Genomic DNA, 21,305 nt, shown 5'->3' with positions numbered 1-21,305 from the left:
GCTAGTGGGGAGTTCCACCCAACAGAAATATCCTCCAGAAGATGTGCCTCAGTCCCAGAGGGAGTCCCAGAGGAGTGCTGGGAGATTAACTGATAGATTTAATTACTGAGATGATGCATACTGACGAATCAAAGTCCCAGTAATCCTTTGCTCGGGGATTATGTCAAAAGGTGTTACAAATCATCAGGATTACTTTGGGGAGCTACAAGTGACTGAGATAAACCAGCAGTAGAATTAAAATCCATTTTAGAGCGGCCTATGAAAATCAGCCCATCACCTGTTTGGTGTAAAGTACAATTAAACACAGCCCAGGCCATGCCCTCCGCTTATCCAGCAGCGCTCTCGGACTGAAACATTGAGCCCTTTTGACTCCAGCTGGAGCCAGGGCTTTTTCTTTAGCCACGATGGGTAGAAACTGATCTTACTGGAAGGAGCCTTGGATTTCTACTGATCGTTGGGTTTTAGTGTTCCTTCTGGGCAGCAGAAGACCAGGTTTGATTTTCTTTGCAAACTATGTGTTTAGCTCTTGTAGGTTTGATCTTCAACAGCATTAAGAATAAAGTCCAAGAGATTCACCATCTGCAGATGCAGTGACTGGCAGCTGGAGGTGAGGGGCTCATTCTGGTGCTGCAGAAGGCAAGTGCTCACACATTAATTCTCTGTCATGATATGCAAAATGATTTGGCTGCTGGGTCCTGAGGAGAAAATCCTCCACGTCCTCTCACCATCTCACTATGGCTCCTTCATGTTTCCAGAGACCGCATTTGCTTTTTGAGCGCATGATCTGGTTTTGACTATCCACAAATGTCTGTTCAGGGAGTCTCTTTGAGAATGAGGTGTTGCCTCCTCCTTTGGGAAGGCTGTTGGGGATGAGCTCTCGGTTCCCCCTTCCCTAACCCCAAGTGCCCGTGCACCTCCCCCAGGCACAGAACACACCATCTCTTATTTAGCTGTATCTTTCTCCTTTGCAAGGGGGCTGTACAGGATTGGGGTTCAGACCTACAGCTCCGTCACGTGTGTAACAACTCAAAAAATGTAAAGAAAGCCACTCGCTGTGGTGTTGGGCCTCCCAACACGAAACAGAGCACAAAATTTTGCAAACTAAATTTTTGTGCAATTCTCTATCTGGGGTTTGATGCCCAGAACTGTTTGGGCATCAAGAACTGAGCTACCCCATAGAGCAGGGGGACACACGCAGAGGAATGGGTGATGCTTGAGAAAAATACAGATAGTAGCAGCTGCTAGAGCAGCCTATTTAGAGGATGTTGTGCTGGCTTATTCCTTCTGGGCAGCTGTATTCCCGAGTGGAATTTCTTTCCTACAGCTCAAACAATGGGGGGAAATTTGTTCGGAGCCCCAAGGCAGGCAAGGATACAGAGTGCTGCTTTTTTCAGAGGCGGTGACTGGTGTCCTCTCCATCAGAGGCCTTCAGAGCAGATGGCAAAGCTTGATCTGAGAGCAGCGAGGCTATAAATGGCAGTTCCAGAGAAAACTGCTTGTGGGAAGATATTTTGCACCCTTCAGTGTCCCCGCATGGTGACGTTTGAGGAGTTGTGCATATTAAGCAAGTGTGTTTGTGACTGGCTACTGTTTTCAGACTGGTCTCCTACGTGCTTTTGCTCTGAGCAAGCAAGGCTTTGCCGGCTGATGGTTGTTATCCCTGTTTTCTCTCGGGAGATGGTACGGGTAGGTTTTATTACCGGCAGAGCACCACCACCAAGTGGTTGTTTTCCTACTCACAAGCCTCTGTTCCTGCTGTTCCACGTGCCAAGCCAGGGATGGCAGTGCCCTGCTTGAGGGGAGGAGGTGGTTGGGGGTCCCAGGAGCCATGGGCTGTGCTGGTGGAAGAGGCCACGAGGAGATTGTGACCCAGGCACCAGTGGGGTTTGTGGGACAGGCAGCAGCAGCAGCCCGTGGTGAAGATCACAGCGCGCTCTCTTGCCCTTTTCACAGATGAAGGCGGCAAATTGTGACATTAACAGGGATGTCGTATAAAACCCACCAGTTTCCCAGCCGAGTGCTCTGTGCGTTAGGATGTGATTTGTATGTAGGTGTGTTTTCTTCTCTTCCATTGTTTGGAAAGTTTAAAAATGAGGAAAAAAAAAAAAAAAGCTAAACTGTTTTCTCAGCTAGCTATTTGGAATTGGTTGCAGCTTCCCTCTTCGTCTCTGCCTTGTGGCACCGTTCCTGGTAGGAGAGACGGTGTCTGGGAGGAAATGAGAAGGCAGGTTTTCAGGTACAGGGTATGCTGTGCTCTTCATGGACTCGGTAAGGAGCACTTCTGCTTTTACACCAAAAAGCAGGTAAATTCTCTGCTCTTCCTCCTTCCCCCTGTATCTGCGGTACGAGGGGACCAGAGCAGGTGACCTGGAGTGGAGGGACAGCCAGGGCTCCAGCGTGTGCCTTCCCGGCACATCAAGCACTTTGCAGTGGTGCCCCGAAATTTTCCTTTCTTCAGAGGCAATCCGGTGGGATGGGGCAGAAGGACAAAGTACACGAGTCTGATCTATTTAAGCTGCAGAGCGAGTGGGCACCGGTAAATGCACTGCCGTGTGGCTCTGCTGAGCGGTGTACCTGTGAAGCCAGCTTCAGTTTCCACTGAAATCCTTGGGCTCCAAGAATTATGGCAAAGTGTCACCTGTAAGATATTCAAATGCCAACCTCCTCAGCTGCTGGATGTTGTTCGACCACCAAAGGTAAACTCTAAGCTCTAAGTGTTTTAGTGCCGCAGTTGGAGTTAGTGTCATCCTCGGTGCTCCCGAAAGGAGAAAGCTGAAGCTCTGAGCTGGCTTCAAGAATGCGTTGCCTAACCACTAAAAATCTGGGCTGTTTTAGCTGGGTTCGTGCCCTCCCGTTGTGCGGGAGGCAGGATGGGGTCTCACAGCGGAGCCCCCGGGGAAGAGCAGGGGGTCGCTTGCGTTCTCAGCAGCCCCCCCCCCAGCACCGGTTTCAGTGCTTACAGCCAGGGCAAGCAATGGCACATCAGGGCTGTGTTTGGGGGCAAACTTTGCTTCCAACAGCGAGAGACAAATGCCGTTACTGGGAAATTATTTATGTTTTACAGCCCGGGAACAGCGCGTTCACAGGGGACTTTCCCTGCCCTTCCCCGGCCAAAAAAACAACAACAACAAAAAAAAATCCTCAACGAACCACTATAAAACTTGTGGATTTGCAAATCATACCTGCCTTCTCCCTCGGCGAAGGTAAATACACTGTATTGCCCTGAGAGCTCCGCTTCTATGAGAAAACTTGGAGCCAAAGCAGCCTTCAGAGAGCGGGGAGCGCCGGGCTGCGGGGGCCGGGCGGGCAAGCGGCGCCGGTGCCCCGCCGGTGCGGGGAGCCCGGGAGGGGGTGAGGGGGCCGGGCAGACCGGGATCCCGCCGGCCGATTGCGCAAGAGGGGTCTTTCCCAGGGACCGGGGCTATAAAGGTGCTTGCCCGGCGAGGAGAGCGGCGTGGAGAGGCGCGGTGAGAAGCGGGGATGCGGGGCGGGGAGCGTCCCCGGGGACGGGATGGGGAGGGAAGGAAGGAGGCCAGCTTCTCCCAGGGGTTGGGATGGGGAGGGAGACCTCGGCTGCTTCCCCGCCACCTCACCCGTTTCTTCTCCCTCCTTGGCTGCTGCTGTGGGTCCCGCCCGCTTGGGGACTGGGGGTGATTTTTCCTCTTCCGAGCGCTTACGCATGTCGGGGCGATGAGTGCGTCAGGAGCGCGGTCGCAGCCTTCCACCGGCGAGCCGGTTCTCTGCCGTGTTATAAGACTCTGTTCTGTCCCAGGGCTGGGGAGAACGGGCATCTCCCTCGGAGAAAGCAGAGGAGAGAACTCGGCGTTTCCTAGCTCCTTAACCCGTCTCTCTCTCTCTCTCTCTTTCTGCTTTAAAGCTGGACGGGCGGACCGCCGCTGCTGCTACAGAGAGGAGCTCCAATCCAGCCGCTTTCCTCGGAGCCACCACCAGCCTCTGAGGAACCCGCTGTGTCTCCCCAGGTTTCTGATCGCGGTGCTCGGAAGCCCTCGGTGCTATGCTGCCCTGCCACGTGGCGAATTTAAGGCATCCATCCAAGGTAAGGTACCATCTGCTCTTAAGGTTGGGCGCACGTGCTTTGAAAAGGAAAGGGAGGATAAACAAGACTCTGGGATTCTCTGGTCTTAGACTGAATAGCCAAAGGTTTGTACTGGGTTACAAAAAAAATTCAGAGCTCCTATGGAGCACCCCTGTGTTTGCTAGTTTGGGAAACTCACCTTCTGCCTCTTCATCTGCAAAGATTTCACCCCAAATGGTGAGGAACTAAGTGGGGTGCAAAGAGGAGGAGAATGTGCTGGAGCTGCTTTAAGTACAGAAAGAGGGAAATGGGGTTGTGAAGGCACCATAAAACGGGTTTGAGAAGTGTTTGGGAAGGATTCTTTCTCACCTGGGATGGCAAGCGGAGGGCAATGGGGTGGCACATGGGGGACAGTGGCTGGTCCCCGGTACCACCGTTGCTTTACCCCTGGGACTGGGTAGAGCACGAGGTGGGAGAATAATTTATTACATCTACAACAATAATAAATTCTGTAACACAGCAGCTGTGTTTCATAGAATCATAGAATGGTTTGGGTTGGAAAGAACCTTAAATATCATTGAGTTTCAACCCCCTGCCCTGGGCAGGGACACCTCCCACCAGACCAGGTTGCTCAAAGCCCCATCCAGCCTGGCTGTGTTTGTCGCTGCTGCCTCTGCGAGAGGATGAGCTTAAAGGTTCTTTGTGCTCTCTTTGCTGCAGTGGATGTTGGCTCCTCTCCTCCTCATCCTGGCAGAGCTCGGCTGCAACGCCCAACCCACTTACCAATGGAAAGATGCTGTGACAAACAAGAAGCTCACCTGCCAGCAGTGCCCGCCGGGGACCTTCGTGGCACAGCACTGCACCAGGGACAGACAGACGGTGTGCGCACCCTGCCCGGATTTGCACTACACGCAGTACTGGAACTACCTAGAGAAGTGCCGGTACTGTAACGTCATCTGCGAGGAGAAGCAGGTGGAGGTGCAGCAGTGCAATGCCACCCACAACCGCGTCTGTCAGTGCCAGGAGGGCTACTACTCGGAGATGGAGTTCTGTGTCAAGCACTCCGAGTGTCCGCTGGGCTTCGGCGTAGAGAAACTGGGTAAGTCCCCTAGCCAGGTGGCTCCAGCAGCCGTGTGTGTGTGCGCTCGTGAGGCTCATCCTGAACTCTCTGCTGGAGCTAAAAATTAAGGAGAAATGCAGTGGCCAATGCTTGCCCATAGCCTGACCTACTCCCTTTTTGCTCACCAGCACAGCGCTCTCCTTGCTGACGTGTGAAACTGCTCCTGGCTTCTTTTCCAAGGAGTGGTTTATTTAGGTTTTTTTTCCTCTCGCTTTCGCTTTGAAAGCCTTTGAAATCCCCTAGCGCCACGCTTAGATGGGACGTGGTGATCCTGGTTACCTGCTTCACCTGCCACAACAGGCAGAGCTGGGCTGTGATTCACCCGTCCCTGGAGCAGCAGCTCATCCTGCTGGGGCTCTCAGCAGGTGGAAAGGTCCGAGCGGCTCCTACTCCTCCTTCAGCTCCCTTCTGCTTCCTGGCAGGTAGCCAAGGAGCTGGGAATGTTAATTATTTGGCCTGAAAAGGGCTGGTAATGATGCAAGGGCAGGGCTGGTGAACATGTGTAGCTCTGGGGCTGGGTTTTGTGGTTTTTACTGAGCAATTTTGAAAGGCTGTATTTAAAACATGAAATGGATACGTGGAGATGTTCCAAAACCATAAAATCAGACTAGTTTCGATTCGTGTCTGAGGGAGATTCACAAGTGGATGACTCCGTCCCCTGGTGAGATGTAAGTCACAAGAGATGTTAGGGGGGGTTATTTTTCTGCTCTTTCCCCAGCACAAATCTGCCTTTTTACCCCCATTTGTGTGTGCGCACACACTTTCTAAAAATACAAGTCGCCTACGTGTGTGTTTCCCTCTCACTCTCCCCTGAATCACCGAGGACTGGGCTCTGTCTGGAAACCACAGCCGGGTATAATAAAACAGCGTGGGCAGCATCAGCAAAAACAGCATTATCTTGCTCCGTGCTTTGAAGTGTGGAGGCTTTTGAAGTCCTTCCATGCGTGGCACAGGGGAGCTCCAGGCTCCCAGCCCAGAGGAGAAATACCTGTTGTCTTCAGCTCATGCTTACGGTTGAGGTTTGGGGTTTTAATTTTTCTCTAGGACGTGACTGTTACAAAATGCAGTAACGCAGCAAAAGGTGAACCAGGTGTCCAGGCAATGCAGGGAAGCCCTTTGAAATGCAACATCAAATTTGGCTGGAGGGTTGGCTGTAGGAAGGAGGAGCCATGCCAGCATTTGGGGTATTTGAGGAGAAGCTAATTTTTTGTCATTGCTTTATATTTTTTACAAACTGGCTTCTTGCACGGGGAATGATGGCACCCCAGCCCAGATATCTGAACCAGCAAGGGCCAAGCAGGTGGGCAGAGACCTGGGGCTGTGAGCGTTTGTGTCTGGATGGGGACAATGTGGACCTCGTCATTGTGGAGTGGTGTCTGCGGGGCTGTGGACAGACCTCGCTGGCTCTCAGGTCGGATGGGTGCTTTGACTCCTGTGCGGTTCCTCTGAGGACACGAGCTCCTTGTGGGTTTCCCATTTGCACATGCTGACTCAGGTGCTGGGCTCATGCTGGGCTGGCTGGGACATGTCCTAGTAAAGACAAAGCGATGGCCTCAAGTGGGTTGTGACAAGGTAGAAACCTTATCCTTGATGAGATATATGAGGAGGAGATGAAAAGAGGTGTGAAAATTGCTGCCATCAGGGCCGTTCCCTCTTCTCACAGACAAGGTACAGGACGCCCTGATGCAATCTCGCTTGCGTGGCACTGTCCCTGCGAAACAGCGGCGGGTCTGGCCCAGAGCCTGGGTGGGAAACGGCAGCGCTGCAGAAGCGAGTGGAGCTTTCACCTTCTCAGCCACTTTTACTTTCACTTGGCCAGGAGCCTCCTGACTCGGCTGTGAATCAAAAGGCTGATTTGGCACTCAGCTTACCCATCGTCCCAGCTGGTGTCTGCTGCCCGGGAGGTGGCCCTTTTCAGTAACAGATGAGATCTCCTCCTGTGTCTGGAGGCTGGTGACTATTTATCAGCATGTGCCAAATGCTTTGGCTTGGGAAATGACTGGGGAAAGCGCTGCTGTTCGCCCTACAAGCGGATGCTTCCTCCGGGAGTTGTAGGCAGTGATCATTTCCAAAACATCGCCCTCATGCTCAAATGGAGACTGGCACTCTTTGCTCTGCCAACGTCAGCCCCAGCTCCTGTCCCTGCTCCCTTGCCAGCTTGTCACCCCAATTTGATGGTCCTCTTGCCTCCCCGTGTGCAGGTACCCCCTTCGAGGACACCCAGTGCGTCACCTGCCCCCATGGCTACTTCTCTTCCTCCATCTCCAGCACCAAGCCATGCCAGCGGCACCAGGACTGCAAGCAGCAGGGGAAGGTGACCAACGTGCAGGGAAACCAGTACCACGACACCCTCTGCACCACCTGCAGACTGGGGAGAAACAACAGCAGCATGCAGGGACCAGGTGAGTCGCCGGCAGAGGAGGGGTGTTGCCGGGACCACGGTGCTGCCAGGGTGAGAGCGAACTTTCTGGTGACTTTTTCCTATTTAGATGCAAAATGAGGTGAAATAGCTGGTAACAATATGGAGTGATCCATAATTAATAGTAGTTATGGATAAAATATAAACTGGCTGCCTTTCTCCCCATCCAGGGTCAGTCACGTAGGGCAGGGGCAGGGTGCAGGGCTTAAGAAACGGCCACCGCTCAACCAAAGCTCGTGCAGGCTCCTTGCTCAGCGAGAACAACGGTCAAATCCTGCTGGTTCTTACCAGGGACTGGGATAACTGGGAATGCTGGGACACGAGGTCAGTTCTGGCTATAACTGATAGCTGGCAGCGATAACCGATGACCAGTGGTTATGTAAACAGGCTCGGTGTGAAGGTTTCTGGTGTGTCTCCTGTGCTCCCTTCTCCCGGGCTTTCAGCCCACTTATCAGGTAGCTTTTATTGAGACTGCAACCTTGTCTTGTGCAGGTTGGATGGAGCAGAGTCCAAGGTACATTGGAGGCTCAATGTAGGGTGGATTTTGACCTGTTTGGTGAAAAAGTAGAGCCACAGTGTCAATTTGTGTCATCGTGATAGTGCAAATGTAGCCTGAGCCTCGGTGGAGGCTGAAGGTTGTGCTGGAGCTGCCAGCAGGCAACAGATAAGGCAAAGGAGTCAGGGAGAGCACTGGGCTGGCTCTGGGGTGCTTTGTAACATGCACCCCAACAAGTCAGGGGATGAGAAAGGGACTGAAAAGCATCTCAGGGGCGTGATGTCAGCTGAGGTGAAGCAGGCAGCCATTTCGAAACATCTGCTCTAACCTGAGCATCCAGCCAAGATACACAGGGGACAAATCCAGCGTGACTGGTCTTGATGACAGTGCACCTGCACTCCTGGACTTCAAAAAAAAATAAAAAAAATTAATCAATTATAGAGCCACAGAACAGCCCAGGCTGGAAGAGACTTTGAAAGTTCATCGGTCCAACCTTTGATGGGAAAAGGAGCCTGGATGAGATTGTCCAGCCATGGCCTGAAAACCTGTAGTGATGGGGACTCCACTGCATCCCTGGGGATGTGGTCCCAGTGACTGGCTCTTCTCATTGTAAAAAAATTACTTTCTTCCACCAAGATAAAGCTTGAGCTTCAACAAGAGCTTCTTCTCTGTAATGATGAAGCAAAGAGGCTGTTGCCCCCAGCAGAGTGCGAGAGGAGATCTTGCCTTTCCGTCCTCTCCTGGCACGGCCAATGTGGGGCATTTCTGCCTACGAAGCCTGACTCACACCATGAGCTCCTTGCCAGGAGCGTGATTGCGCTGGAGAGAGGAGATGGAAAGCTCTGTCATCAGCAGGACACGGTCCCAGGGAGGAGGGGGATGGTCAGGTGAAGGCTACGTCAGCAGCACATGCGCTGCCTCTTGTTAGGCAACAGCACCCGCGGCCAGACCGGCCTTTCTGCTATTTATAGAGTGAGAGGAGACCCGTGAGCAATGGGAACTGAGGGGTATTTTTAACTCTGGTTAATCATGATTTCACTCGGGAGGCGTGTGGGCACCTGCCTTCCTCCCGGCTACAACGGCAATTGCAGGAGCAATTCGGTATAGACCCTGAATCTGCAGGAGAGGCAGAGTCTGGGCAGGGGAGCCCAACCCACCCTATTATAATCAGTGAAACCGTTTCCAGTTTTACAATGGCACGAAACTGGGCCAGTCTGTCCCTGACTGAGTAATCGTTTGGCCTTAATCTCTTGAAAATTCTTTGTGATTTTATTCCTTACCCTGGGCACACTCCAGCAGCACTTTCAGCAGCTGGGACCGCGTCTGTCCTAAAGCTCTGATCTGGGCTGTGCCTGGAACTTGTCCTGTCCCGAGATGTGAAAAGCTGCATAGGAAAACAGAAACTTTCAGGAAAAAAAAAAAAAAAAAATGTGTAAACACTTACTGTGATTACTTCACTTTTTGTGGACTTTCCCTCTTCCCCTACTCCCCGGCAGGGAGGAGGATGGAAAAGGTATATTTACTTTTTTCAAAATTACAGGGACTTTTACACATTGTTTTCTAACTGCCCCGTACAGGAAGGGTCACTGCTGGGAAATCCAGCCCTTGAGGAGGGCTGGATCAGCCTTCCAGGGCAGTTAGCTGGCAGAGGTGGACCTCAGCCAGTTAACGATACCGTGTTCGGTGCTTTCCTCCTCCTCCTTCCTCCCAACCTCATTTTTTTTCCGCTTGCAAAACGTTTATTCTGACCTACTTGTTCCACCGCACACCTGCCAGCAGCACCCGTGTGCGTGGGCAGAGCTGGGCAGGGGGCTCACAGCTCCTTTTCATGGATGGATGTGACCACGGGAGCTAAAATACCCTCCCGAATGGGGAAGATGGGTTGTGAGTGGCAGGTTTCCCATCAGGGCTCACAGGGCCGGGACCCCTGGTCAGAGCTGCAGCTGGAGAGCAGCACCCAGGTGAGGACAATGTCATAGAATCATAGAAGAGTTTGTGTTGGAAGAGGCCTTTAAAGGTCGTGTAGTCCGACCTCCCCTGCAATGAGCAAGGACACCGTCCCAACACGCTGGAGGGAAGGGATGCCATCCAGAGGGACCTGGACAGGCTCGAGACATGGGCCTGTGTGAACTTCATGAAGTTCTACAGGACCTAGTTCTAGAAGGTCCTGCACCTGGGTCACGGCAATCCCAAGCACAAACCCAGGCTGGGCGGAGAATGGATTGAGAGAAGCCCTGAGGAGAAGGACTTGGGGGTGTTGGTTGATGAGAAGCTCAACACGACCCGGCAATGTTCGCTGGCAGCCCAGAAAGTCCCCCGCATCCTGGGCTGCTTCCCCAGCAGCGTGACCAGCAGGGCGAGGGGGGGGATTCTGCCCCTCTGCTCCGCTCTAGGGAGACCCCACCTGGAGTTTTGCCTCCAGCTCTGGGATCCCCAGCATAAGAAGGACATGGACGTGGTCTAGCAGAATGTGTCCCTGCCCATGGCAGGGGGTTTGGAACTAGATGATCCTTAAGGTCCCTTCCAACCTAAATCATTCTGTGATTTTATGAAGATCAGGTTGCTCCCAGCCCCATCCAACCTGGCCTTGAATGTTTCCAGGGACGAGGCATTCCTGGAAGCTACCATCTCTCTGGGCAGATGTGCCACAGAGAGGCTCGGTAGGGCTGTGACCAGCTCTCCTGGTGTCCCACAGTCACCTTCCCTCTAACCTCCAGGCGGTTTTCTCCCACTAGCTCTCGGAGATGACGACTGTGAGCAAGCCATGATAGACTTTGTGGCGTACCAGAACATCCCCATCAGAAAGCTGAAGCGCCTGCAGCAAATCCTGGAGCGCTCACCAAGGAAGCAGGCGCTGGAGAACAGGGCGGTTGTCCAGGAGAAGTTCAGGGCTTTCCTCATCCACCTCAAAGAGGGCCACTACGAGGTCACCAAGGAGCTGCTGGATGCGCTGCGAACTGCCAAGCTGCACTCCATCGAGGAGAAGGTCCGCGAGCGCTTCCTCCTGAACTGAGAACACAAACTGAACTTTGCGGGTGGTTTTTTTGTTTTTCTTCTGTGGCTTCATTAATTTATTAATCTTTCCAAACCTAACTTGAAATGCAATGCAGAGATGAGTGATGGGTCAGAGTTAAACTGTCCTATGGTAGGAACACCCTGTGGGTGTTTCGCTGCCCCTGGGATGGGATGCTGTGAGCTGCGGCATCCCTGCGCCCGCGGCTGGTGCAGCTCCTGGGAGCTCCCTGTGTCCTGGCTGCTGATTTTCCAGCACTCAGCAAGGTCAATATTTTATCAGAAGAGAAACAAGCAGCCAGGGTTATTTTTTTTTTTTCTGGGGAAGAACCTAGCTCCTCCAATTTTAGACAACTGTCTGGCTTTGTTTTAAGCTGTGTCCTTTTGATGTGGGGTTTTTTTTTGTAGTTATTTGACAGTATTTCCCACAGAGGATTCATTTGCGTGTGTTTGTCGTGCTTTGTTTTGAGAAAGGAGTTTACTGCTGAGAGATGCGTTGGGTGTAGGATGCCCCTGAAGTCACTGGTACAGCCGGCTTTAAATTGATTTCTAAACTACCTGTTTTTATACCGTGTGTGAGAGATGTTTTCTAAAGAAAGAAACCAAAGAAGTTATTTTATTATACAATTCTCTGTTGCCGGAGTCCTTTCCTAGTCTCATTTGGAGGAGAGAGGTGGTGGTGTGAGTCCCAGACCATCATCTTCTGACTCCTCTTACACTTGTCCACTTTTCACACGCGCTTCACCCCATGATCACACAACACCTGGCACCCACATGACACAACGGCCACCAACACCAGCCTCCGTGAGCCACGGTGAGGCTGAACGCGAGCGGGACGTGGCCTGTCTGCCTTGGGATTTGCCGCTGGTGAGGCCAGGGTGAAGCTCACATCTCTTGGGTCAACCCAAGCGTGTCACCCTGAGCCCCAGGCCTGTCCCCACACCTGACCGGACACTGCAGCGAGCAAAGAGGTGCTTAGTCAGCCAAGAGCCGTGTCTCGGGGCAGTTGTGCTGACTGCAGGCGGGTTTTTTTAATTTAAGCCTTGCAGATGTCACTTAAGGAAGTCAACAAGGGTGACCCCCTCGGGCATTTTGCAGCCTGTAGCAATGATGACACAGAGCCTTCATCTTCTGCCTTGAATGAGTTTGGGGGTTTTTTATAGCTCTTTTTTAGCTGAGTAATTGCCAGGAATAGTTTGTGGTTCGAAAGCGGAATATTTTTCCCCAGCTAGGAGCTGTTACAAGGACTCTGAAGCATGTGCTGTGTGGAAGTGCCCCCGCACTTCCCCCGTGCGAGGAAGGCTGACGTAACCAAGTACAAGAAGGGATTTTATCCTCCCTTTGCTGCCCACAGACTCACCCCAGGCTTTTCCTGCTGCAATAACTTGTTCATCCATGGTGGGCTGGATGAATGAGGCTGGTCCTGGGGACAGCGTTTGCCTTTTCCCTACTCTGGAGCTCCAGATTCCCTGGATGTCTGCTCACCTCTGCCTGGCTCTGCAGACTTGCAGCTGGGGACCCCAGACTTGCCACCGTCTCACCCTGGTTTTGGTCTCTGGGGATGAAGCAGTTCAGTGATGTTGCCCTGGGTCAGGTCAGGCAGGGACAGAGAGAAACAAGTGGCTGAAAAGCAGCAGAGGGGACCCCTCGCTCGCACCTCTGCGCTGAGCCAGGAGCGATCCTGGCCGTCCCCTCGCAGCTTTGTCAAGCCTGGCTTTGAAATCCCACAAAGGAGGCTGCAGAAGGGCCAAACGGCCCCTTTCCAGTGCTCAGTTATCACCAGGTCTAATCCCTGCCCTGCCGAGCGGCGTTATTCTGGCGGGATGCAGCTCAGTCCCCAAGCGTGACTTACTCCGAGTCCCTTGGCAGCAGCGAAGTGCTGACGGCACGGTCCAAGAGCATCCGGGGCAGGAGACGAGGCGGGTTTCCATCGGAATGCTGTGAGAAATGAAATACCGCTGGAGCACAATGTTTTTCCCTGAGGCAGAGGGGAAGGCAGGAGACCCAAGGCTGATGGATTGGAGGCTGGAGCAGCCGGAGCCTCTGGTGTTGGCTGCGGTTCCTCGCGGGATTCCCATCTTGCTGCATTGCAGATAGTCCTGACTTAGCGCTGAGGATTCAGTGTCCTTGTCTAAAGGAGAACAGGGATGGAGCGTTGTTAGTGTAGGAACTGCCTTCTGGTCTTTTCCCACACCACCCTGGCCTCTTCAAATGTGTATTTATCGTGAGAGTTGGGGGGAGGGAGGGAAAATGAGAATATTATTGGCAAGAAGCTGGTAATCATTATCTCGGGTGATTTTTTTTTCCAGGAAAGAGGTGCCTTTTCTGTGTATTTTTTGTGATAAAAGACCTCAGTCCTGAGATGGAAGGGCCCACGGGGCACTGTGGGTGAGCTCGGGGTCTTGGGGCACCTCGTGTTTTCCTTGAAGCTTGTTGCCCTTCTCACCAGTGAGGCAGAATCTGGGGTGCAGGCTGGGGGCTCCCATCGGTGAGCTAGAAGGCAGCCACCTCCAGTCCCTGGGCTCCCGGCGGAGCTGTGGCTGCTCGCCGATGGCTTCCCGTGGCTGCGACGTGGCTGGGAGCTCCACACGAGCCCAGGCACAGGCAGAGGTTAAAGCCCCGTGCCAACGTGCCGAGCAATGCCAGAGCCCAGCGGCTGCTAAACCCAGACCGGGCAGGGATCCCCTGCTCTCCCAAAACACCTCCAGGCCAGGGTCAAGCCCAGCTGGGAGGACAAGATCCCAGGAAACATCTTTCCTGCTGAATGCCAGCGCAGAGGAGGGGTGTTAGGTCGGGTGCTTTTTGGTTTAGGGGGTTTTATTTGACATCGTGAGTGCTCTGTCCCATCTGGACATCGGTCTGCACGGATCCTTTGTCCGTTCAGATAAAGCAAATGCAGCAGCTGCTTTTGCAGGCTTGGTCCCACCAGAGGTTTGCCAGAGCTCAGATGTCAGCGCTGTGACTCCGAGGGGTCCGACACCCCCGGGTGTAGGTGGTACAGGCGTGAGGAGAAGCCGCACAGCTCTTTCTCGTCCTCTCCTGAGAAATCCTTTCCTTGCTGAGCCCCCGTGACCCTCCCAGCACTGAGAGTGGGTTGACCATGTCTCACCCCTCCTGGGATGGGTGTCTGTCACCCGTGTGACACAGTGGGGGCCACAGACCTCAGATGGTTAAATATCGGGGGATGGCCCAGCCCCTGTCAGACGAGCCCTGCGCTGCCGGGCTCCCCCAGCCATCGACCAGCGCCGCCAGGACGGAGGGTGCGGGGAAGGCAGGAGATGCTCTGAGCCACCCAGCAGCTCCCCAGCTCGGCGCTACCAGCAGGACTCACTCTTCCAGGACACCTCGTTCTCTTGCTCTGCCGAGGTGTCTTTGACCCGGCGGTGGTTCAGCGTGCGTTTGGGTGTTGGTGTGTTACAACCCAGGTTGGAGCATCCCTTTGGGATCTTCCCAGGCAGGTGAGGTTTTGGGCACTGGTGCCGTTTGCAGGCTGTTTGTCAGCAGTGCTGACCCCTTCCCTGCATCCCCCCACTGCCACAGTCCCCCCCCCCCAAGCCGTGTCCCCTCATGCTTAGTTGGAATTTCTGCCCAGCAAAGGTTGCCTCATGTGGGCTCACAGATAACGTGACAGCGGGGGATCTTTCTGGTAAATATTGACCTTTCTAACAGCGTCCAAACACCCTGGAGTGTGAGTCCTGCTGGGTTTCCAGGAAACAGGCTTTACTGGAAAAGCCTGATGGAGCCCTCCCTGCTCCGCTCCCATCCCCTCGCATCAGGTCACGGACCAACCTCAGATTGATCACGTTTAATTAATTGAGAAGGTGAAATAACTCCAAGGGATAAAACCCCCTTTCGGTTTCACTGAAGTTTCCAAAGCCCGGAGAGAGAAGAGGAACAGTCGGCAGCGCGAGCTTCTTCCTGGTAATTTAAATGACTCTTTTCCTCGTAAGCTGTGGCTGGGGACAAGATCATAGTAACGCTTAAACGTGGACGCAGCTCTTCCCCGGCAATGGCTCAGGTATTATTTAGTGCACAAAAGAGAATTTCTCCCAAACGCTATGAGCCTACACCAAAAGCCCGAGCCCACGCTGCTGTGAGCCAGGCTCCCCTGTCACCCTCTGCCATTAAATGCTTACGACGGGGGCCAAAAAAAAAAAAAAACCAAAAAAAACCAAAAAGCAAAAAAGCAACCAAACCCCACAGAAAAACCACTAGTTTATTTAAAGTGCTGAGGCAGGGCTGCCTGTCCTGCGCCTCTCGCCGCAGCCAGGTGTGGCCGTGACTCAGGGTGGCCACGGGTCCTTAAACCCACGAAACCGCCGTCGGCAGGAACAGACGTGCCCTCCGTGAGAGCCGTTGGGGCACGTTGCGCTTTTAACGCCCGGAGAACGCCCGCCCAGCGCCGCGGGGGCCGAGCTGGGGTTAGGTGAGCCATTAACGTTTGTTGAAGGTGTCGGTGCGAGTTTTTCTCGTGAGGTCACATGCAGCCGGTTCACACCTTGACGTCACGAACGAGGAGAGTCAGGATTGCGGAGGAAACCGAGGAGGGGTTTTTCCAGGTGTACAGAGGGGACGTGATCAGTGCTGACTAGTAATCCTGCTTGTCCGGAGAGATTCCGGCCGCCCTTGGCCCTGGGGTTACAACCTAGTCGGGAGACAGGTAAATTCACTCTTTCTGCCTCCGCGTTTCCCCACGTGTTGGTTTTGCTGGAGGTGGTTCTTCGCCCCTTCCCGTGTCACTCGGCGGTTGAGGGTGGGCTGAGCCCTCCAGACACTATGGGACAGGACTCGGGGAGCACTAACAGACACCCAACGGGTTTGAATTCGCCCATCACCGTTCCACGGAGGCGCGGATTTTATCTCCTCTTGAAGCATGCATCTGTATTTCTTCTGATCGTAGGTTTTTTTTTCCTTCTGATTGTCATCCCCCATGTTGCGCACCCGGGCTGTCCCCGCTGAGACTCCTCCCTCACCATCGCAGGTGTTATTTCTGCAGTGACCCCACCGGTGGGACCGAGCTCCTCTGGTGCCGGCGCTGCAGGTGGAGAGTGCCGGGAAGCAGAGGTGAGACGGGGCAACTCGACCGTGTCCAAGAGCAGGAGCAGAGAGACAGGTGAAGCGTGCAGGGCAAGCCAACCCGTGCTCCGTTTGGGGATGCCTGAACTGGGGTGCCAGAGAGGACGCCTGACACAGGTAGGGAAAGGGGTACGGTGATTCATAGATTCATAGATTGGTCCGGGCCGGAAGGGACCTCCAAAGGTCATCTAGTCCGACCTCCCCGCAGTCAGCAGGGACACCCCCAACTAGACCAGGTTGCCCAGGGCCTCGTCGAGCTTCACCTTGAATATCTCAAGGGAAGGGGCCTCAACCACCTCCCTGGGCAACCTGTTCCAGTGTTCCACCACCCTCATGGTAAAGAACTTTTTCCTAATATCCAATCTAAATCTCCCCTTCTCCAACTTAAATGCTCAGGACAAAGCCATTGCCACCACCCCCACCCGGTATGGCAGCACCGGGGATGCCGGACTCAGACCTGCTGCGATGCAGGATCAGCTTTCACTCATCCTGCTCTTATTTTACAGCCCTCCTTTGCTGCAGGAGCCCTTCGTACAACCTGGTTTCTGTCTGAGCCTCCTGTGGCTTCCAGGGGGTGAAGTGTGAAAACAAACAGAAGTCGCAAAGCAGAAGCAGCACAGCCAATGTCACCCGTCCCAGCCCACGCCAGTCGGACACAGGGGAACCGAGAGGTGAGAACCAGGTGAAGAGATGGACCAAGGGCTCTTGGGCTGAGCGTGGTTCATAACCACCGACCTGCGCCCGGCCAGAGCAGGTGAAACTCTGCCTCCCAATCACCTTCCTCATATTTCTTTTAATGAAATGGGAATTTTTGCCTCATGTCAACCAAACCCAGAATCTAACTGATAAATCCTTTCAATGAAAATGTGAAAACCTCGATGAAAAACACTAATGAAAAGGAAACGCTTTGGTTTTTCGATATTGTTCCCAATAAAGAAGCTCAAACACTTGGCAGCCTGATGACCCTACAAGAGTTGCCAAAGGGTCCCCGCTTCAGAGTCCCATCTTGCCTCGGGGTGCAGCGTGGGCTGGGGGGGGAGGTCGCTCCCCCCTGCCCCTTCCCTCGCTGCCCAGCTGCCTGCCCTGGTTTCCCAAAGGCCCCTTCTTTTTCCCTTGTAAAACGTGATGAGCTTTCCAGGTTCCCCGTTTCGAAGGTGTTCGGAGGTCTTTGCAGTAAGCAAGTTCCAAAAAAAGCAAATTATTGCTGCCTCCACTGAGCGAGGTGAAAACAGGCGACAGGACCTTCCATCCCTCACTCCCCAAGTAGAGTCAGTTGTTCGGGAGTATTTAGTACCCAGACTTGTTGTCTGTAGCACTGACTCAATAGTTAAAATGGGAACTAAGGAAACATTAGCACGAGATTGCTTTTTTTTTTTTTTTTAACAATACCTTGGATCTGGTTTCTTACCGTTTCGGAGCACAACAGTGTAGTTTTTACTTATTTCCAGCGTTTGCTTCCAAGCAAGTGTTGGGTGGACAGTTGTCTTTTATAGAAAAGCTTGCTTTTGCCCTGAAAGGATGGAAAGGTCACTTACAGGAACTGATCCAGAAAAGGGTCACACTCGAAGCACATTTTTTTCTATTTGTTCAGCCATTATTTAGCTCCCCTGAACGTGCTCCCAAGGTATTTGGCCTATAACGCTCAGGTCTGGGTACTGCCTGCTCTTAGCTTGAAGAAAAGTAAAATGCGCTAGTAAATCTGATGGCCTTTAGCTTACATCGGTTTTCTGGGAAACATGATCAGGAAGCTTGGAATGACTACAGCCATAATACCCTTACACAACACCCTCGCTGTTCAGAACCGCAAGCACTTCATGTATTATTATCGGGGTCAACATAAAATAGTCTTTCCAAAACAACTGTTTGCTTCCCCTTTAAAAAACAATGGCATTTTCCATCTTACACAATGTTTAGGGAGATGGCTCCTGCTGTGCCACAGTGACTAAGCACTATTGGAAATCGGACTCCTTGTGTTGCCACAGGGATGTGGGGCAGAATCGAGGCCCCGGTTGTGTGCTGTCCCTTGTCACCGCTCACCCAGGAGGGGCACCAGGCATCCGACCCACCAGGTGACTGAGGGTAGCAGAGCACTGCCACCCTCAAAATAAAAGTTCCTCCTAAACATGAGGAGGAACTTCTTTCCTTTGAGGGTGGCAGAGCCCTGGAAGAGGCTGCCCAGAGAGGTGGTGGAGTCTCCTTCTCTGGAGACATTCCAAACCTGCCTGGACACGTTCCTGTGCAACCTGCTCTGGGTGGACCTGCTTTGGCGGGGGGGGGGGGTTGGAGGAGATGATCTCCAGAGGTCCCTTCCAACCCCATATCATTCTGCGATTCTGTGACAGCAGCATCCCATGCTCTGGGGCTTTCCCAGCTGCTCTGAACGTTGTGAAGCTCCAGCTGTGCCGGGACTTGGCTGTAACAGAGAGGAGCGGGGCCGGAAGACTTGATCGTTTTTCTATGGAAGTGCAGGGAATGGCAACTTCCCAGCTATGGCTATGAGAACATGAGCTCAGCGAGGCTGCGCGTTGGGTGGTCTGGGTGCTGCTGCCGAGGCTCAGGCACATGAACTTAAGGGCGTGTTTAACTGTGAAGCGCAAGGGACTAGATAAAGGTTTGGAGAGATCAGCTCAGCTCCAGGGACACGCTCCAATGTGCTTGTTCAGCCTCAGTCAGACCATACAGATCCCCTGATCCTGGTTTCTCTTTCTGTCTCTGTACTTCCCTCTGTGATACTGGAGCGCGGTAGGTGATTTATCAGATTTCTCTCGCTCTTCCCAGAAGTTAAGACAAGGGCTCTTTAGTTGGGAAACTTGGAAGTTAAGAGCAGGAGTGTACATTCCCCACTTCGTGCCTCTGAATCCGAAAGAACAAATCAGCTCCGGCAAGATCAAACCCAACTTCTGCTTTCACTCAGTTTTGTTTGGCTGCGATGTCGGGTGGGAACAGCCTTCTCTTGTCGTTCAGCACCTCTCCTTACAGAGGTCCCCTGCCCTTTCTTAAGACGGTTGTGCTCCTGGGACATTTACTAGGTCTGTCACAGTCTGTGGTGTGGACTGTCCTGTGATCCTGCCTCTTCTCGTGGCGTGGAGATGAGCTGGCACGATTTCCGCCACGCTGAGGATGTGGCTGCGTGGGATCAGTCGCTTTCCGTTCAGAATTGTCCTTCCCCCTTCCCCAGGTGGCCGCTGCCTTTTGCCGCCACCGCTTCCCTCCCCACGGCAAAGGTCTGTTACGAGCTGGTGGTCAATCCGTGCCGGCATTACGTGTAACTGCAAATATCTCATGTAGGAATAAGCCTTGTTTGTGTCACGAGGAGCATAATCTTTCACCAGAGCAGGATAACCCTTGGTGTCTCACAGGTCACGTTGTTCCCCAACAGACAAGCACAGCAGGACAGGCTCCGGTCACACGATGGGGACACCCAGCAAAATATCGGATCAAGATAAAGGGGCTGCCCGTGTATCCGTTCAACTGTCACCATCCAAGGGGGCAGGCAGTGAGGAGATGCTATTTGTAACACCAGCTTCTGGGAACAACAAATTCCTTATTCCTCTTTATGACTATCTTACAGAACCCTTTTTTTTTTATTTTGGGGGGAGTGTGACTCAAAAAATTCGCTAAAGATCTACAGATGAGATGGTAGCAGGTTATTCGATTTCTGAGAACAGGCAGAGGAATTCCTGGCTATGAATTGAACGGGAACACGAGTAGAAACACAACAGAAACAAGGCTGTAGGTTTCTGTTTCAGGAGAGCATTTAAGGATACGCTTAATTTTACAGTGAGTTTAGTTTACCCTCAGAGCGGTGCTTACGGCACGTACCGAGTGCCAGTCTTCAGGCCGTGCTGGATCAGAGGCTGGAATTAGTTCCTCCAAACATTTCGCCTGACATCCATTCAGCAGGAGGACGGACACTTCAAGCGATTAAGCTTTTCCTAAATAATGCTGTCCTTGTGTGCTGGCAGCCGCCTCCCCCGGCTGCCAGGCAATTCCGAGAGCAGCGGGGAACCCGCAGCTGTGTGAAGCTGCTCGTCCTTCACATCCTGGCACAGCTGGCAGCAGCTGGATCTGTCTGCGAGGAGCAGGGGTTCAAGCAGGTGGGATTAAGCACCAAGAGTCCTCCGTGGTGGGTGTTTGTTCCCGCGGCGGCCACAGGGGCAGGGAGCAGTCGTCGGGAGACGACTGGATGGAGGAAGGGTAAGTGGAGTAATTGTGGCTGGCAGAAAGACAGCACCATCTATGGCCATGCACCTAAAGAAGGCCTTACTCACGAGTTATTCGTGGCAGTAAAGATTACTACATACTCCTCCAGCAAGGATTTTTTTTTTTTTTTTTTTTTTGTTTCAGCGATACTTCATCCCGTGAGTTCCAAAGCAAATATAACTCCTGCCTCATCTCCACAAAGCCTTTTGACAGCACGGCTGGGGGAAAGGTGGGGCTGCTGCAGAGACACCCGCAAAAAAGGAGGTGGGGAATGGGGCGTCCAACAGAGCACGCTGCTAACACTATTGGAATTTGGGAACTCGTTTGCTATTGGCAGCTTTAAGGAAAGACAGTGCAACCGAGAAGGAATGAGGAGATTCCTGCCTCCAGACAGTCATTTTATGTGTTTAAATAGACGTCAGGCAGAATTCCACAACTGAGTAATTCCCTGCAAATGTTCCTCCTCTTGTTTCCACTTGATGAGCACCTAGTTTATGGAAGAGATTTAGGTCATTTTTTCCCCACTGATGTTGCATACTGTGCCGTCCAAATTTTCCACACCAGTCAGTCCTCAGGCAGTTTCCTACACGAGGTTCCAACTGCTTTAAGTCCCAATTTATTTGTTTCTTTCACCAGAAAATTTAATTAGCATTCCCTTCCGAGGTAACGAGCGTCACGGGTGAGGGCTGGTGACCAGATTTGAGCTGTGCGGATGAAGTTGTGTGAGAGCAAGCACCACCGACAGCTAAAACTATATCCTCGTGAAGTGGTTTTGGATATAAAACCCCCTGAGCGTGCAGAGAGAAACTAACGGAAAGCCCCTGCCAGTTGTCATGGAAGCTGGTTTTACCAGAGGGGCAGAAAAACAACTCTTGAAGGGATTTCAGAAGCACAAGAAACAAAACCAAAGGGCAACGCTGCAGGAAACGCCTGAGGTCCGGCA

General features: G+C 52.8%; 1 protein-coding gene across 1 annotated transcript; it reads left to right on the top strand.

Moving 5' to 3' along the window:
* Positions 1-4,015: 4,015 nt before the first annotated feature.
* TNFRSF6B (TNF receptor superfamily member 6b) lies at positions 4,016-11,084 on the top strand. Its single transcript, XM_074157534.1, has 4 exons — positions 4,016-4,057; positions 4,757-5,135; positions 7,358-7,558; positions 10,807-11,084. The coding sequence occupies exons 1-4, from the start codon at positions 4,016-4,018 to the stop codon at positions 11,082-11,084; spliced, it is 900 nt and encodes a 299-aa protein (XP_074013635.1).
* Positions 11,085-21,305: the final 10,221 nt, after the last annotated feature.

This window comes from Numenius arquata, chromosome 12, assembly GCF_964106895.1.
Source record: "Numenius arquata chromosome 12, bNumArq3.hap1.1, whole genome shotgun sequence".
NCBI lineage: Eukaryota > Metazoa > Chordata > Aves > Charadriiformes > Scolopacidae > Numenius > Numenius arquata.
The sequence above is the reverse complement of the archived record's forward strand: the minus strand, read 5'-3'. Positions and strand labels throughout refer to the sequence as shown.